Source organism: Schistocerca americana, chromosome X (assembly GCF_021461395.2).
Source record: "Schistocerca americana isolate TAMUIC-IGC-003095 chromosome X, iqSchAmer2.1, whole genome shotgun sequence".
In the NCBI taxonomy this organism is placed as follows: domain Eukaryota; kingdom Metazoa; phylum Arthropoda; class Insecta; order Orthoptera; family Acrididae; genus Schistocerca; species Schistocerca americana.
The window spans coordinates 993,537,261-993,557,506 of record NC_060130.1 but is presented as its reverse complement, the minus strand read 5'-3'; the positions used below and the strand labels follow the sequence as shown (position 1 = coordinate 993,557,506).

At 38.1% G+C, this 20,246-nt stretch overlaps 1 protein-coding gene across 5 annotated transcripts in view; it reads right to left on the bottom strand.

The window, feature by feature from the left end:
- Positions 1 to 19,211, bottom strand: part of LOC124555591 (asparagine synthetase domain-containing protein 1) — a 66,869-nt gene extending 47,658 nt beyond the window's left edge. For all 5 annotated transcript variants that reach the window (XR_006968568.1, XM_047129554.1, XM_047129557.1 and 2 more), the window contains exons 1-2: positions 18,802 to 19,211; positions 10,643 to 10,840 (exon numbers count right to left, since the gene is read on the bottom strand). Coding sequence is in view for 4 of the 5 variants with exons in the window: in XM_047129554.1 (XP_046985510.1) it covers positions 10,643 to 10,840; positions 18,802 to 18,900 (297 nt within the window). In the remaining variant the exon portion in view is untranslated. The remainder of the gene's footprint in view (positions 1 to 10,642; positions 10,841 to 18,801) is intronic.
- Between the last annotated feature and the right edge of the window lie 1,035 nt (positions 19,212 to 20,246).

Here is a 20,246-nt window from a genome sequence, read left to right as displayed (position 1 = left end):
GCTTCTTTTTTAATTTAAACTTTAAAAACTTCAGATATTTACAGACAGCCATTATGCATGTACACTGTATCTCAACCAGCGCCCACCCCCAATATAGATAATGTGATGCAGATTCTCCAAAATCTGAGCAATGCAAGAATTATGAGTATTTTTGAAGACACTGAAATATAAAACTGCTTTCACATATAACAGTACAGCATTCTGAAAGAAACTGAGGTAAAGAAGGAAATATTCCTGGAGAGTCAAATACTATGTAGTGCCTAACACTTTAGAAGCTTGGTCTCTTAGTTCCAATACAATTTTAGGTCTTCATCGTGCTTCTCAATCCTGTTGCAGTCTCAATGCACAAAGCCCGACTCCTTCGCCTCAAAGTGGCATACCTTGTTTCTACTTAAGGCATTCACTTTTCACGTACCTTCGTGCTAGTCATCCACCAAAGCTCATTCAATTTACAGTAGGATTGTGCAATTTAATCATGACAGATCTACTACTTGTTATCTTCCTTTTATAATTCCTGGCCTTTCAATTTGTAACATCTAGAATCATCCTGTAGACTGTTTGTGTGTTTCATTTTGCTTATCATGATAATGTCATATTCCAGCATGCATTAAATTATTTCAAAAGCCTTGTTCTATATCATTATATTTTTCCAATCCAAGCTCAAGTTGCATTATTTCTGTTCGTACTTGAACTCTCTGTTCATTTATGAAGCTGCATTATCCTCTTCACTCTTGAGGGGGTAAAAAATTGCAGAAAAGTTTTCCTTTTCACATTTTCTAGCAAACTACAAGCATGACACAAATGCAAAATATTTTTTTTTCTTTTTTTTTGATAGTTCACTACAGCATAAATGGAGGATCATGTATGTGGATCTCAAGTCTTTCTTACTGTGACAACGTGCTAGTCTTTGCTCTGTAATTTTGTTCCCCATTCTTCAAAATAACTCAAAATGGCTCTGAGCACTATGGGACTCAACTGCTGAGGTCATTAGTCCCCTAGAACTTAGAACTAGTTAAACCTAACTAACCTAAGGACATCACAAACATCCATGCCTGAAGCAGGATTCGAACCTGCGACCGTAGCGGTCTTGCGGTTCCAGACTGCAGCGCCTTTAACCGCACGGCCACTTCGGCCGGCTTCAAAATTCAGCACTATATACAGGGTGAACATTAATAAAATTGAAAAACCGCAGGGATGGGGTCCCCACTGGAAATGGAGGAAAAGACGTCATATGAACACATGTCCAGAAATGCAAAGTTGCCACGGTAGATGGCACTGACGAATGAAAGTTCCTTTGACCACCTGCCATGTGTTGCTTGTAGTGATGCAGGCTGCATGATTGACATAGCATACTGTAAGCAGCAGAATGGTCTGGTATTCATGTCGGGAACAAGCCGACAAGCCACATTTTGAAAGAAAGGAAAAAAAAAAAAAAAAAAAAAAAAAAAAAAAGAAAAATAACAAACCTAATAATACAACATATGATTTTTTAGGTTTTTACTATGTTATGCTGATATATATTTCTAGGTTTCCAACTCAAAAATGGCTTCACAGCCATAACTGTTCTGTCATGTAAATGAAAATGAAGTAAAAAGAAATTTTTCTTCCATTTAATAATAGCTTTTGTGGAATAATGTTATCATTTACTATGGCCTACTCAATCTTTGAGGAGCACATATGCAAGTAGTTCAGGAGTACAGCCATGTAAATGAGAGTGGACACGTCATGCCAATCTTTTCATGGTTTGCTTACTTAGATATAATATCATCAGAGTTAAGGAAATGTAGGTTAATTATCTTGCTCAAATACAATGATGACATTTCACCACCAAAACTTGTCAGCAGATATTGAACATTCTTGGAAGTTGAAGACATTGTCCGAGATATGATTTGTTTCATGCTTTCCGTACCCCTTAACTTCCTCAATGTTGACTTCTATTTTTCTCACAGCTAATTCTAAACTCCAATACATTTTATGCCTACTGAAAAATATCTCACAATGAAAGTTGAGCTTATATCAGTGTACTGAATGTTCAAATAACTTACAGGATACAGCTGTGTAACATCCTCAACAAACCGATGATATTTCAACATGTGAATACCCAATCATTTTCTAGGCTCAAATGAAACAAGGTATCACTGCACATGGCAACTTAAACTGACAGTTGACACAGTTATGTCAACCAAGACCAAAAAAAAAATGGTGTACGTAGGAAGGAAACACACACTTAATGTATGGTGCCACCACACAGAGACATTCAACATAAGACATTGAAAGTGAAATATCTATTAGCAATGGGTGAACAATTAGCACTAACCTTGTCATCCTGTTCGACCAGGGACAGAGCAAGATTCCATGCAGAATTTCAGCAAAAACCTCTATCTTTATTATAAACTAGTGAACCCGGCAGTGCTTTGCAATTGCTAAATATAGATAGGAATTGGATGTAGATCATAATTTTCTTCTCCTCCTCTCTCTGTCCATCTCTTCCCCCCCCCCTCTCTCCCCCCACACCACCTCTTGCCCCCCCCTCTCCCCCCCCCCCACATCTCCTCTTGTCCCCCCCTCTCTCTGTCCATCTCCTCGCTGCCCATCTCTCTATCTATTTGCTCCTCCCCTCTCCCTCCATTTATCTCCTCTTGCACCCTCTCTCTAGCTTTCAGACTTCTTTATTGTTATTGCAAATTCATGTTCCGTAGTAGTATCCCAATCATCAGCAGATAAGGAACAAATATAGTCCATGTCTGCCTCAACGTTTGTTAGAATTTATATAAAAATTTGAAGTAAATTAGTCAACAACTTTTTGCTAACAACATCACATACATTAAAAATATATTACCTATGCATGTTCAAATGTTCATTAAAGAATCAAGCAAAAATCTGAAGTAAATTTGTCAAGCAGTTTTTGGGATTTTTGGCAACAAGGTTAAAAGTCTTGTCTTTACATAGTAGTATAGACAGACACAGAATTTTATGCTTAAAATCTGCCTGGACTCCCGTTCTCCCCCGGTCAAACAACAGAGGGACAGAGATAGTGCAGTTCTCATTTATTGTTTGTTACTAAATGAATATAAAAAATATATGACAGTTATGCTACAGCCAGCGACTCAGATAAGGAGAATATTTATTTGTTCACCACAATCATTGATATCACATACATGCAGCAAGCAGCAACACCAAAATGGAACAAAGACACACCCTCTTCCACCAAACACAGCATGTGGTGCGACCCTGATGCCGGATCTCCAGACAAGCATAAAGCTGTCCACACAGTACCAACAACTCAGCGTCTTACCCATTACATGTTTGCAACATATGCGCCCTTTACCCTCTGCTGATGACCCACATCGTGAGCCTGGACTATGTCAGGCTTTTGTCTTTGGCTGAATTTCTCTTAGCAGTACAACAGACTTGAGCTTTATTCATGGACTTGTATTATTTCACAGTTTTCATTCCTTGTGTAACCACAGACTGCCAGAAATTTGTGTTGTGCCAAGCACTCAATCTGTACCAAACTCATAATTAGTGTTTCTGATCAAATAAAGGAAAGAGAAGCACCACTCCAGTAGTGAAAAGGAAGGTTATATGTACACATAGTGTTGTATGATGGATCTTGGGTTCCTGAAATTCCTCAAATCTCTGGAGGAATGACAACAGCAGATGAAATTATAATGCTAATGATAACAGTGCAACACCAATGTGACACCATGTAATAGCAATCCATCTCAGCAGCAGCCAATGGCATGTCTGGGTCATCCTCAGTGAAATCAGCCATGCCTCAGTTACCATCATTCCAAGATGGCAAGGGCAACAACTGATGTACAATTCCGACAGCTATGCTACCACTTCACGATGTTTAAGGATAATAATGTAGAAATTCCAAAGTATCTTTTTGTTCTTGTCCTCACATGTATTTGAATTTGCTTCAGAAGCTTCATTGATTAGAAGACGTGGATAGCATTTCATCTTGTAGAATGTGGAAACTGTTGAGAGATTACATAATTGCAAGACCCACACAGTGTTCAATAAGTTTGAATTTTTTCAGCATCACAAATCACTTCCAAGTCATATCGGGAGTGGATCACAGAACTAAAAGATTTAAGTTGGCTTTTCAATTTCATATCAACCAGTAAGAAATCCAAATGATCCTAGGCAGGCACACTCATTTGAAACTGCTTTATTCGGTACGCCCCAGACTCTGAGGTTTGCAAGCAGGCTTTTAAAAGTTCAGATCCTTTTTGCACAAAGTTTTGAATTTGCACAGGAAAACAAATAAGAGTGGCAAAAACACTCTGTAATGTTCTCCTTGACTTTGACAGGGACAGACATATAACTGGCTTGCTCAGTGAGAGAACAGCTGACATCATGTATTGCTCCAAATAACCAACCCCGACCCTCATGAGACTCGCAGAGGCATAAGCAAACAACCTCCAGACGAACTGGCTCAAGAGGTATCCTAACACTCTTCATACAACTACAAACGGCAGCTGCTGTCCTCCCCCAATTGTTTTTGACACTATCCTCACTGCCAATGGCCCTTGTAAGATTAACAGTGTTTTTTGTGTCACGGTCACCATATAGGCAGTGTCTGAATTTCCTCCATTTGTAGATCGACTGCAAATGATCAGGAACAAGATTCTGTAAATAAAATTGAAACCATCAAAAAACTGAGAAACTGATTGTGGTTCAAGTTGACACAGGGACTTCAGCTTTCCTGATAAATTGGAATATATACACAGAGCTCGGTACACCAGTGTTTTAAACTTGTTCAAAAGTTACACTGTACAGTGGGCACACACTTTCGATTCAAGGAACTTTCCAACTGGAAGTGACACACAAATTCCACAACACATCACCCTTATTGTTATTAGTTCACTTGCAACAGACAATAGTTTTGGTCCCAACACATTTAATCAGTTTATATTTCCACCGATGTAAGAGCACAGCTTGTTGCCAGAGTTCCCTTCCGAGCCATTGTTAACCGCTGCAAAAATTTTGAGTTATTTTCTACGTCTAGGTTGTGCCACTGACATACAGGCCAAGATACACCTCCGACCCAATGCTATCTCCCACTTTGTGCAGAACATCCTTTACACCACTGTCTGCCTGAGAAAATTAAAAACAGAGTTCATCTGCCTGCAAAGATGACATGCTATCTCACCTGTCTTATCTATTTGAAGGCATTCCCTTTAATAGTGTTACATAAACCAAACAGCTCAATCAGAATGAAGAGAGATTTTAAAGCAGTGAATTTGACAGTGGTTGACACCTATGTTATTCTATACAACAATGACATTTTTTTCACAATGAAAAGGTGGGAAATGTCACTGTAAAATTGATCAGTCAGATATGTGTATACAACTATCTCTGTATCTGGACTCCAAAAACACCCTGTTTGACTCTGGTCAATAACAGCAGCCCCATTTTGGCATTTCTAGTGCACCTCCCATTTTTTTAAAAAAATTAATGGACAACTGATCCTAGTGATTCTATCACATTTCACTGTAACTATTTCTATGATGTAATTCTCATGAGGTCTAACACTCGTGAACATCTTTGAAACCTGCACTCATTTCTTTCTGCCTTATAGAAAATCAAATTAACATGCTATTTCAAGAAGTCATTTTTTATATTCAGTTGAGTTTCATTGTAAACAAACCTGGGATACTTCAGATTAACACCATGTACATGCTACTGACAACATGCCTACACCCACAACATAAAATAACTATAAATCTTTCAAGGGAAAGGTGAACCGTTCTGGTAAGTTTATAGCAAAAATAGTGTAGATTGCACAACCCCTCCATGCCCCCTGAAAGGAGGGAGCCGACTTTGTTTGGTCGCCCACAAGTGACATGTTCCACATTCTAAAATGGGAATTATTATAGCAGTTTGGGGGTGTAGGAGAGTTGGATTCTGACAGTATGGCGAGGTCATGAGAACAAGCAGTTGGTAGCTCAAACATCACCAAAAGGCAAAACATTTTACTGGCACTCATTTGACTACAGTGGCAGCATCTTGGTGACAATGGCAGCCACAATCCCTTGCAGCGCATGGTGAGGGCAGCGCATGGCTGTGGCATGCCACCAGTTATCGCAGGATAACATTAGCACCCAGAATTGTCAACTGCTGTAGCTTACACAGCAGCGTAGTATGGCCTGGTTAGCAGGACACAGCCACTCACAGACAGATCCAGCAGCACTGAAGATTGCCAAATTGTTTGCAGGGTAGGTTCCCCCCCCCCCCCCTTTTGTGGAGATTTTTACTCTCATGGCATACAGGAGCTCTTAATTGGTTCTTTTCATCTTTAATTAAATGGCTAGGTGGAGCATTTTTAAGGAAAACATGAAGGGACAAACCCAGTATTTTTCTAGCATAGATACTCTCTCAGTTTTTTAGAACTGTTACAGCACAGCTCTAGGCAAGAGGACAACTTGTTGCAATACATTGGTACTGGTATCGCAGCCCACCAGCCAGTCAGTGCCCAGATAATTACAAAACCAGAGTCCGCCATGAGGGCACTCTGCTCCACCATCACCTTGACAGGACCATCTGCCAGAGTGTCAAGCCGACACTCAATGCGCCGAGGTTTGAACTGTGGCCTTCCTATTCATCAAGCCACTGGGGCGCCTGCCAGCACCAGTTTCCACCAGCCAGCCATATTGCACTCAGCAGGCAGTGTCAGCCTGTTGCATCAACTCTGATGTAGCTCGGCTGGCAGCTGGGGTGGTTGCCTACTCAATGTTGCAACACAAATGGGCTGTGCTGATCATAGCACGGTCACTGATCTTCTACAACACTCCACTGTCCAGCCCATTGCATCAAAGCCTACTTTCCAATGCTGCTAGATGTGGGACTGAGCTTGTAATATGAACTACGTGAGTAATAAAGGGATTGCAATTCCTCTGAACTACTTATGACTCACCTTGACCCATCAACCTCCACCAGAGCACATCCACACCCTTTACAGTACATACAGGGCAGGCAACCTCTAACCACCTTAACCCCACTCCACTCATCCACTGGTAACGATGACAGCAGCTTTCTGCCACACTGATATCTTCTGTACGGGAGACAACCGTGCTTCACTTGTAGTGCCACACTAATGTCCGCAGTGCTGGCCTCCGCCTGAGCCAAATGCCCCAGGACCTGCAGCTGTCACCAGGAATGCAATAACTGCTGCCACCTCTGCCTCCTCCCCTGCCACTCCAGCAGCTGCAGCCACAGAAGGATGATCATAATGACCGCATCCACTCAGCAGGGACCATGGAGGTAACCCCCACTCCTATTCCCATGCAGCTCATCCCGACGCCTCACTATGGTGCTCTTTTGACCACATCATGTCTGATGTACCACAGCATTAACCTCAATCTGATGCAGGGCGATCACTCAGAGTGACAGGAGTCTCTTCTTGTTCAGCTGCCTGTACAGTACGTCAAAATGGACACCCAACCTCAAGCATTGCCCCTAGCTCCTCATCCGAGTTGTTTGTGACCGTATTGTCTCAGTGGGGTTGGGAGGGATGCTGTAGTCAGTGAATAAGATTGAGAGACTTCACTTGCTCCCACAGCCAACAGAACCACATATGCTTAGCAACCTCAACAGGCTGGAGACACACCCTCATCCACCACGTCAAGTCACATGTCATGATCCCATTGTCTTTGGACTGTGATAAAGATGACTGAACAGTAAAAAGCCAGTGTTGTACTAAGTCTACATGCTTACAAAATATGCATCAGCTAAATTCTCAAGTGTACACTGCGAATATGGAATATGTTTGGTACCTGTCTGACGGAATTTCTTGTAGCAGTATTTGTAGACCTAGGCTTCATCCACACACTTTTAGTATCACACAGTGTTCATTCATTATGTTAACTGCAGACAGCTAGTAGGTGTGTGTGGTACTCCAAACTCTTATCAGCCTTTACTGATCTTGAACCAGCTTTGCCTTCCTAGTTAACTTAGTTCCACGAATCAATGGTTAAAAGTTGCCATGCAGGGCAATTTCGTTTCATTTCTGTGCCTTGAAAATGACAGGATGAACACCTGTCAAAATATTGGCAACTTTGGAGATATTATCTGGCTGCATTCCTGTAAGTTATTGACTATTACTTTTATTTTGATAGTTTTCATCCCTACCCACATCATCACTGCCATCTATAAATTCCTATGTTCCAATAGTAATTTTATGCTTAAACCCTTACCGTATCAATCTTCACTTCCAACATTTGCTGTCACAAGCACATTTCCTAAGATTACTCGCCCACCTTAAAATTTATGAATTACGTCAAAACAATAGAGTTTAGACCTCATCACACAATTCTTTCCTGTCTTGGAACAAAACAATCAGCTTCTCAACTTGAACCACAATATTCTTAAATCATTCCCTGAAAAGAAGATCACCCTGGCCACTACTATTGCCACTCAATCCAGAATATAATTTAATTGCAAGCTCAACGGCATCATCTTCCTCCCTGTCAGCTAATGTGCTTGTAACATTTATTAATTTATTTCATTTTTTCTCCATCTAGGGACTACGATAAGCTTGCAATGATAATGAAAATTCTTGTCATATTATTTACATATCTGTGATCTTTCCCAAAGCAATGTTTTAGTCTTATGAGCACTTTTACCTTTTCTTCCTCAAGTCTCTTTGCCCCGAAGTCCTAATCCAAATTTTACATACTTCACACAAGTGCTGTTTAACTATCTACGTTGCTGTGCTTACTAGTACAGGTAAATAACGAAGTACAAGATCTGTATAAACATCACACTGACAAACATGCAACATGGCTAAAAGCAATGGCCATCATCAGATAATTTAGACTTTCTGTTCTGTCCCCCATCTCCTCAGGGCTTTGCAAGTGGCAGTTTTTTCCCATAGCAATAGCAACAACTTGCCCCCAGCTCTGAACAGGCTTTTACTTGTATATCTCACTGGATCAATTCCTTTTATTTCACTTCCTTCTCTCTCACTCTTCAGATTACTTTGGGTACATTCATGTGGCTTGTATTTGCACAGAGCACATTATTCACCCCCCCCACCCCCCCAAAAAAAATTCATTTATTAATTTCTTCGTATTTCTACATGTTGAGTAACTTTGTTTCTTTTTGTTAGTTTTAATTTTCCCCCTCCATTACTTGGCTCTGTCCTTTTTCACTTTCTTTAGGGTGTTTTGCCACATATGTGCTTCTCTTTTCAGTGTCTGTTTCCCCTATTTCTGACTTCTCAAAAGATGTCCTGTAAACTGAACTTCCAAGTTTTCCATTACCCTATTTGCTTATATTCTCTTCCTGTCCTGGATCAAGTGAGGTACAATCCTAGGTTGCTCTTTTACCACACCCTGAAGTCCTACAATCCTTTCCCATAACAACAGACACAAGAATGCTGGGTTTTAAAGGGTAATAAATGCGGGAGTTTTGTGCATTTATCAGTCTGCAGCCATACATGTAGATTTTTTTCCTTTCTTTATTTGGACAGTTTCAATATGGACTATCATGTCATTTTATAAATGTTACATGGAAAAATGTAATTTGTTCAACACTACAAAACAGCCAGAACAAGAGTTCTAAAGAAAGATGAAGTATACAACGGAACATGAATGGTCTTATTTAACAATAAGGCATTTACAAATGAATTTCTTTCTTCTGCACAAGAATGTGAGTCAATTTCAAATTTCCTGACAGATTGTCAGATCGGGATCCAAATCTGGGACCTTTGTCTTTCAAGGGCAAATACTCACTGACTCCAAGCATGACTCATGATGTGCCCTCAGTTTCAAAAATGGGGTACATTCATGTGGCTTGTACTTGCACAGAGCACATTATTCACCTTCACCCCCCCCCCCCCCCCAATCATTTATTAATTTCTTCGTATTTCGTACAGGTGGAAGTAGTGTGTGTGTGTGTGTGTGTGTGTGTGTGTGTGTGTGTGTGTGTGTGTGTGTGTGCGTGTGCGTGTCATGAGCTATGCTTCGATAGTTCAGTCAGTGAGCACTGGTCCGAGAATGGCAAAATTCCAGGTTTGAGTCTCAACCTGGCACACAGTTTTAATCTGCCAGGAAGTCTCAATAAGAGATTTGTGGGTGAATATTGATGCTAATGCTTTGTTATACCCAAACTGATTTTACTGATAATTCACCACCATCAGAGAAATACTTTTTTCTTTAATTCTGAAGATGATTTTTTCCAGTCTTTACATTACAACATTAGTCGTATTTTCTGTTTCCACAAGCGCATTGTGTGTGGGTCTCGATTTATTTTATGACTGCTTTGAAAATTTCATCTATGGGAAAATCGTATTAGTATAAACAGACTACATGTCATGTTGACTGAAAGAGTTGAAATATTTCTTCCATAATACCACTTTTCACCAGTTCCACAAAACTTAAAACAAAAAATTGGAACAACTGCTTTTGAACAAAGATTTTCTGATGGAGGGAAAAATAAGTGTTTCACACTGCAATTGACTAAAATGAGGTTTCTCAGAAAGCAATGGAGCCTAATTTTTCACCACTTGTAATGATGGCATATAAACAACCATACATTTAGTTTGTCTATCTAAAGGTACAATATTGTGGCACTTCGAGCAGCCAAACTTTTAAAATACTTAATACACTGAAAATGTGATATTTCACTTTACCAATGATCCATAGAAGATATCCCCATTCCACAGCAGAATATTACCAGCACTGTCAACCAATGGTTGAGGTGTGGGGTGCTTCCCTTGCATCCACAATACACTTGCTGCACTGAATACAGCCCAGCCATCCATGTCATAATTCTGGACTACCGAAGTTGTGTCAGGGCCTCTGGATTCCAACTGGTCTTTCACATGAACCTACAACACCAGTTATAAACTTAAATACAAGCCTGAAAATGTATACTGGGAAACTGATCACAACGCTACTAAACATATATACAAGAACAAACAAAATCAAATTTAGTGCAATGAAGCAGGTGCACACACAGTGGATCATCGTGAAATTTTACAAATGATTGATAACTCTTTTACTTAAGATTCAAGTATATCCTGCACCATCTTCTCTATAAATTTCTTGACATTCAGAGCAATTGCCATTGCGTCTGTACTAATCTGAATTTTTCAGTCACTTCATAGAACAAATCGAGAAGAAAAACAGACTTGGAATATTCTGAGCACCTTGTGCTGCTATGAGTCTGAATAAACTGTTGACAACTCTCAGTTACAAGACTGCACTTGGAAATAAGAGGAGCAATGGTAAGTAACACAGAAGAAATAATTCTCAAAATAACATACATGTTGCTCTTAATTCTGGATTTCTTCCTTGCTACTTATTTCGCTCTGGTTCTAAAAATTATTTATATTACAAAAATAGAGTACACACTACACAAATGTGTTATTTTCCAAGAATACTAATGGATACTTTCAAATATGCATCATTAGCAAGATACAAAAAGAGTGAAAATTAAACAGAGTTTCATTTATAGTTTTAGCAACAAATCACCCTTGAAAAAAACATTACAATAATTTGTTGTAGTAACAGCTGTGTACTATAGATAAAACATGCAGAAGGTATTCATCATCCACAAAAAGTGAAGAAAATTTCACAAAAATACAAATATTTATGGCAGTACAGTTTGTTTCACACAGTTTCGTATAAGTTTTCCACTTCTTATCAATAACCACCATCCAACAAGACTGGTTCACCAGGGCAAAGAGGAGAAACTGAAATTTCTGAACCCTGAAGCTAATGCTTTAACTCTAAAATATGCATATGTCAATAAAAATTGAAATATAGACAGTTGACACTTCCATTAATACAAGCTTGAAGCCTAATTCAACTAATACCCACTTAAAAAGTACCCTTTATGTGATAGACTTACAGTAAACATATTTAATGTACTTACGCTGTATCTGTTGCTAGTAGATGGTAATTTTGTAAAAATAATTTCACGCAGTGTCTCCTGAATTATTAAATTTAAAACACAATTATTTTTAGCAGTTATAACTACAGTTCAAATAACATCTGTAGGGTCGACAGAAGCATCCGATCCCACGCGTCGGCTTTGACCCGTGACGTAAGGGTGTTGTCATGTGTGACGTCATGACGGTGCGGAGTTTGGTTTGAGTGTGGCTGTCTACAGTTCTGTTTTATATTATTTTATTTACTTTTCTGATCTGTTCGTTCTATCTCGTGAGATTTTTTTAAAATTTAAAAACACTTATTACTTATTTTAATTATCTGTTTCCTCCAATTTCTGTTTTAGTTTATTATATTTATCTTTCTGATCTGTTCGTTCTATCACGTGAGTTTTTTTTTTTTTTTTTTTTTTTTTTTTTAAAGACAAAAAACACTAATCAGTTACTGAAGCATCTTTATCTTCTATGGGTTGCAGGGGTTACGACCCCTGGGGAGGTGGGTGGGTGTTCATGCATGGCTGTCTTCACTTACACGTTGTAGCTACGCAAGGCGTATAAATTTGTTTATATTTAGTTTACCCCCCACCCAAAACACCCCATTTTCCGCGCTTGTCCCGTTAGTGTCATTAGGCTTCTTGTGGAAAGTGTGTGTGTTTGTTTTTGTTTCCGCCATATTTGTGACGTCATGGGTCAAAGCAGACGGGCGGGATCGGACGCTTCCGTATTTCCCATCTGTAGGTAGCATTAAAAACAATTACCCTCAAAGCAACTCCACAACTTAATACAAACAATCTATTCTTATCAGTAGTAGTAGTAGTAGCAGCTTTATTCATCTGTAGATCTCTTGGGACATGGGACATACCAAAGTATTTACAAGGTTAGAGCAATTTAAAATAAGCTAATTCATACACATATATATTTACAGACTTCTAGCTAGAGATAATCATCAGATTTACTCCTGGCATACAATACTTTTTTGCAAATAACTCATTAAATAATGTAATTCCACACTGTTCACTCATATCTCACTATCAGCCACTGTACACACTATACAGACATTGTTTGACAACACTTCACTCACCCCCCCCCCCCCCCCCCCACACACACAAATGTGATCTCTCGGCCATTTTCTGTACCGCAACACAACTTCCCATTTGCTACCCTGAAAATCTTAGTCAGCGTCCCTCCATAATGAGTGAGATGTTGAGCTCAGAAAGAGGTGTTAGTATTGTGCTATGCATAGCTTGGGGGTAAGTATTTTTAAAAAGGAAAAAAGAAGGGGAAAAAACAAAGTAAAGGTGTTATGTGGAATATTGGATATTTTATAGCTGTCATTATTATTATTATTTGCACAAATTTTTTTTATGACACCCCTACTCTGTTTTATCTAAGTACTCCTTCAATGTATAAAATATATTGCATAACAGGTACTTGCATAACTTGCCCTTTTAAATAAGTGTATTTTTGCAATTTCTTTAATCTCTTTTGGTAATTTATTGTACAGTTTTATTCCTTGATAGAAAATGCTGTTTTGAGTTTTATGTTTATTTTTTCTTGGTAAATTAAGTTGAGCTTATCTCTTGTTGCATGGTCATGGACAGAGCTATTTGAGCAGTAATTACCAATTTCATTTTTGATAAGTACAACTGACTGGTAAATTTATTCACATGGAGCAGTTAAAATCCCTGGTGTTTTGAACAGATCTTTACAATGAGCTCAACTAGTATTTTTTGTTATTATTCTTATGGCTCTTTTCTGGAGTTTGAAAATTGTGTTCATATTTTGTGCGTTTGCTCCCCAAAAAAGAATGTCACAGCAAAGTATTGAGTGTACATATGAATAATATGTAACTAAAAGACACTGCATGTTACACACTGATGATAGGATTCCAAGGGCATAACATGCTGATGACATTCAGTTTGCAAGTACCTTTGTGTCTTCACACCACTTCAACTAAGATTCAATATTCACTCCTACAAATTTTGCATGTGTTACACAGTCTATAGAGGTACCATCTACACTTTATTTAACATTTGTCATTTTTCCTCTTCAAACTGAAATTCATGGCATTAGTTTTCTTTATGTTCATTGTCACTTTATTGCTTATTGACCAATCATAAACTTCCTTGACAGTTTCATTTGCTTTCTCAGCAAGGAGTTCTCGTTTTCTCAGCGACTTTAATACTCATGCCATCAACGAAAAAATTTTTTCACCATGAGTAACACTACTGGGAAAGTCATTGATGTATATGAGGAAGAGTATTGGTCCTAATATGCTACCTTGCGGGAACCCCTATATTAATGTATTTTGCTGATACTAAATGTTTGGATCTATTTGAAGTACGTCTTATCTCTACTCTTTGTACTGTATCTGTTAGGTATGATCAAGATCAGTCATTGGCTACCCCTCTTATTCCTAATGCTTCTAATTTATTTAATAGAATCTTGTGGTAGACTGTATCAAACACCTTAGAAAGATCCAAAAATATGCCAGTGACAAACTCATCTTCAACAAGATCATCAAGTACAACTTATGTGAATTCTACTATGGCTGACTCTGTATTTTTGCCACTTCGAAAACCAAACTGTGATTCGCTTAAAACATTGTAGCCTATTTATTCAGGTAATTCATTAATCTGTCTTTCATAGTTGCTTCTATTATTTTTGAGAATGCTGACAGCAGGGAGATGGGCCGGTAATTTTCTATGTCTTCTGCATTACCTTTCTTAAGCAAAGGTACAACTCTTGCCTGTTTTAACTGCTTCGGAAATGTCCCTGATGTGAAGGATTCATTTATTATATTTGTCAAGAGGCCTTGTATAATTCCTATGCATCATTTCAGTACACACACGTTGGTACTTCATCTAAGCCTACAGACTTTTTATTTTTTAGTTTTTGAACAGTTTTATTGACTTCATTCTCTGTGGTTGGACGTAACAACATTGTATTTAGTGCAACATTATTTACAGGTGCTATATTTGTTTTGGGGAATTTTTGCTGTAACTTCACTGTGATACTTGAAACATGCTTGTTTACATAGTTTGCTAAGTGTTATGGATCATTTATTTCCTTATCCCCCTCCCTTTGCAGAATGTTATTCTGCATTTGCTTGCCTCTCCCCGTTTCCTTTTTTATAACATCCCAGACTGCTTTGCTTTTATTTTCTGCATTATATATTATTTTGTCATTAAATGACTTTTTTGCAGCAAGCAGCAACTTCCTATAGATGTTTTTGTACCTATGACAGGAATTTAATAATTCTGGATTATTGTGAACCTTTTTCATGGAACTGAGGTCAACCTAACCTAACCTAACCTATAAGTGTTTGGGAGGACTTCTTAATACCTGCTGTTATCCATCTGTTTTTGTGAGATGTTGATACAGACATGCATACTTTTGGAAATGCCTTTTCATAGTTCAAATTAAACAATGTGGAGAATTTCATATTCACATTGGTTTCCTTGTGTACTTCATCCCAGGTTTGTTTTTATAGTTATTTTGAAAAATCTTTTACCTGGCTGCAGTGGGCAAGCGGTTCTAGGCGCTTCAGTCCAGAACCGCGCGACTGCTACGGTTGCAGGTTCAAATCCTGCCTCGGGCATGGATGTGTGTGATGTCCTTAGGTTAGTTAGGTTTAAGTAGTTCTAAGTTCTAGGGGACTGATGACCTCAGATGTTAAGCCCCATAGTGCTCACAGCCATTTGAAACATTTTGAAAAATCTTTTATTTTGGTATCTGATAGATGCCATTTGTAGGCTTGTGGTTTAGGGAATGGTTCAATGCCTAATTTTACTGTTGTTATTGGACAGAGATGGTCTGATAGTCCAAGATATTTTACAGCTACATTACATTTTTCCCTGCCCATATTTGTGATCACATGGTCAACTACTGATGCAGTCATCGTAGTAACCCTTGTTGCACTATTGACCAATAGGGACATGCCAAAACTTTGAAGGATGTTTAAGGTGCTGCTGGATTCATTTGTGATATTAGTGTTGATGTTAATGTCCCCACACAGAATTATGTTGACCTTTGTACGTGAGACTTTATCTAGAATTTCCGTTAACTTATTGAAAAAAGTGTCCACACTACCACTGGGAGATCTATACACACACAAAATGATTAATTTCTTGGTGATATCAAGCCCTGTTAATTCAATAGCTGATATTTCAATGTGTTTGTCTTCACTTACTGTACTGAGGTCATGTCTTGATTTGAACTGTGTTTCTTTTCTGATATCAATGCATGATCCCCCACCTCTTGAAGTAGTTCTGCAGTAAGGGTTTGCCTTTTCATACAATGATAATACTACATGTTGGAGTTCTCTGTATCTGCGCCAGTGCTCAGTAATACAAACTACTGTGTAGTTCAAAGATTGGAGCTCAAATTCTAATAGTTTTATTTTATTTTTTATTGATTGCATGTTTTGATGCAGGATTTTTAAGTCTGTGAAATGCCCCATGTTACTCTTTCCAACAGTTTGTTTTTCTTTGTGACATCTGGTATATGTGTTATTAGAAGTGTTAAAATCTGTTTTCCGAGTGATTGTTTCAGTATTTTTTAAACTGCTGGAGATACTCTTTAGGCAGGGGAACATGTTGTCTGGATTTATCCTAAAAAAGACCTACTTTACCTACCTACGACAACAGGTATTTGACCATGTGTGGCCCGAGATCCACCCCCTACACTTTCATGAATCAACTGTACCAAACATCCCTTCCCAGTCGTGTTTAGGTGTAGGCCACGCCTAGTGAAACCCCATCTGTTGATAGTCTCGATGGGCAGCAGAGAAACATGAGCAAAGTTGGCTGTCCTCACAGCCATCCCTAATTACACATTGATTCGCCTCACAGCTCCATCAAGGTGTAGTCGATCATGACACCGGAACAGTTCATTACATGTTTTTTGTTATTGAAACTAAGCAATCAACTGACTTCCCTCCACTGCATATGAAGTATTATATCAACTGCTTTGCAATATCACAGTATCACAGTACTGCAGACTCATTAAAATTTCCTGTAATCTACATAATTTTATACAATGCTAAATATCGTATAAAACTAACATTTATGGAAATCATGACTTACTGCTAAACTGAAAAATTATTATTATTATTTTCCTTTCCTCCTTGAGATTTACCTCAAATAGCAAGAGGCCGCATATCTGTAAGTTAAACATGGTATTTTTCTTAAATACACAATCCATTTCATTTCTGAAAAAATTTGGCATTAAAGATGTTGAGTTAGAGAATTGTTTAAAGTATTAAATGCTAAATGCAAAAATAAAAAAAATTCATATATTAATAGTTTACATTACAAAAGAAGTGTTGCATGAATGTCGGAGGATCAAACTTCTTACGTTTTAAGCTACAACAGTGTATTATAAGACTACACAGGTCTACTTTAGTATGTAGATTTTTTGCACTTCCTTTTAGACTGAACAATATAACAACATAGGACTCCACTATTAGTAACAGATTAAGTTATCAGTCTCTTTATAATGCCATCCATCATGAAATATAACACAGCAGGCAGTAATTTCCAGCTGCTCCTATCTGTTTCAATACAAAATAAAGCACTGCCCCAATACTTAAGTAACTTAATGAAATTTAGGTTTCAGGTATTGTGGCAAATTTACTAACCCAGTTGTTACACCTTATGCTAATAATGATAATTTTTGTTCATTTACAGTAACTAATCTCCCAAGATCATTAAGTTTTATCTGGATTGCATGAACTGTAACATGATTGTATCCCACGGATGAAAACATTAATTTTGTAGGTATATTTACATTAACGTTAATTCCAGTTTTATACTGATATTACAAAGTTCATACTTATATACTAATTTCTGACTAAGCCCTTCATGTTAACTTTATCCGCCTAAACTCATTCTAAAATTAATATATATAGTCATGGTACAATTTGTTGTATTCAACCTTCCTTCCTGTTTTTACTTGGTACAAGTTAATGAAATATGTGGCTATGTACTGCATATAAGTGTAAGTAACATGGTGATGAAATTTACAGTTCCTGTACCCTCATGTCACCAAAAGCAATATGCAAGAACTGTTTGACAAACTGCGTAAGGAATTAAAAAGTTTCCGAGGCAGGCTCATAAATTTTCTGCCTGAAAACCCTTACTGCATATCTCTTATGTAATGAAAGCTTTAACTTAATAAAATTTCACTGGACTGTAAGGTTTCAGACCTCTATCTTTTCATCATCGTCATTATTATTATTATTATTATTATTATTATAAATGGCAGGAGAGAAGAAAGAATTGAATCTTTAACTTATTAAAGAGGAGCCAAACTGTAAGTGTAGGAAGTCTGATTAATTCTAATGTAAGCATAAGATCAAACTGCAATATCAGTAAATCTTGAACATTTTCTATTACGGAGTGCAGAAACATGATTGGAAGCAAAAGTACTTTCTTTTTCATGCGCAAGAGAAATCTGCCAGCCCTGTAAGAATATTAGCTTCCAGCAAATTCCCTTAAGCAAGATACAGGTAGCAGCCTCCAGTTTGCACTAATGCTTGGCTACATTACAGACATCTGCATATGCAGATTCAACACTATTACAACTCTTAAGCGTGAAGCATTAGTACTATCAGAATACATATCAATGCTTTAAATTCTACTGATGAGGCCCAACAAAGGACGTCACCCCATCCATAATACGTCACTATCTGCAATAACAAATGATTTTCATGTAACTTGCCACCATGCGCAACTAAATGTATTTCACACAGCAGCTCAGCACATTTAAAACGAACTGTGAATTGTATCAAAAACCCATGTAAAACGACAAGTTTCTCAGAAAGCTGAAAAGTTATATACAGTTCCCAGACACTAACTTGTCAGTTACATATTTTAAAGTAATAATTTATTTATTACCTCATATATGGATCCATCACATTGATTATGGTCACAATTGGACCGCTGGCATTGATACACGTCGTTGCCTCTGTAAACAGCGAAATATATACCACACATTTTTTAAAAGTGTTTTCAATCGTAATATTCACTTCCGTCGCACCCCAAGCGCCCGTCAAAACTGTTTGATGATGATTGGATTGTCAGTCGCTCAACTGCGCGGTCATCAGCGCCCACACAATGCCCAAATATTTACACATTCCACTCTCCTGATTGCATTTAACATATGAAATGACCGTCGCACATAAATAATACCAACACAACATCGAAATTGAAATAGCCAATCATTTTAATCTCATTCTTCCCTACACACACCACATCCAAACACTAATTACTGCCAGAGTGCCAATACAGTACATCTTTGTTGCTCCAGGTTAGCCAACAGACACGAGAGTCGCGCTACGGTTCCTCTTTGTGAGACAAGCAGTAGCAGGAAGAAATAGTGACCGATTAGCAAAGAAGTCGGCATCGCACATGGAACACGATCTCGGACTGGGTAAGAATAGGGAAGGAAAACGACCATGTCATTTACAGAACCGTCCAGGTCGATTCACACTAGACGTCAACGGAAGGGAAAGTCACACGAGGCCATGGTCAAGCAGTCGAAGAGCGTCAACATAAATGTCAATTCGCTGATCTAGCACGGAACGGTGAAGTTATAGATATCATCCGAGATACAAAAAGACAGAATGCAATATCAGACTGAAGAAACTACCAATCATACAATTAAACTTCTAAGAAATTAAAAAAGTTTCATAATATGGATATTTATTTGGTAATGAAAATATGTAGATATAAACAAATCAAACAATTTCATGTTGATAATTATTGCTTTAGATCTGTCTAATCACAGCTGAATGAAACAAATTTTTCTTGCCATACGTGTTAAGCCAACAATATTTATAAGGAAATACATAGAGCCTGTTTACCTTATCAACTGTGCTCGTTTTTTATACATAATAAATAAAGCCAGCAATAATTTTATATTTCTCCTTCAAGAAAACTTGCTTTCTTAAGTAATGTAAACTGTTTCATCAGTTTATGTTCTTATTTATACACGACTATGTTCCAAGTTGTCAGTCGTCGTTGAACATTTGAAATGTGTCACGAAAACAGAACAAAATAATGAAATAAAATCTAGAAAGATGCAAAAGCATGGAGTAAAATACTACACCATAGCTTACATGGGTGAGAGGCGTAACTTTCCATGTTAAAGATGAGTAAACTTTCTTCCCAAAAAACCTTGACCTTGATGTCCCTCGCATTCGGGAGGACGACGGTTCAATCCCGCGTCCGGCCATCCTGATTTAGGTTTTCCGTGACTTCCCTAAATCGCTCCAGGCAAATGCCGGGATGCTTCCTTTGAAAAGGGCACAGCCGACTTCCTTCCCTAATCCGATGAGACC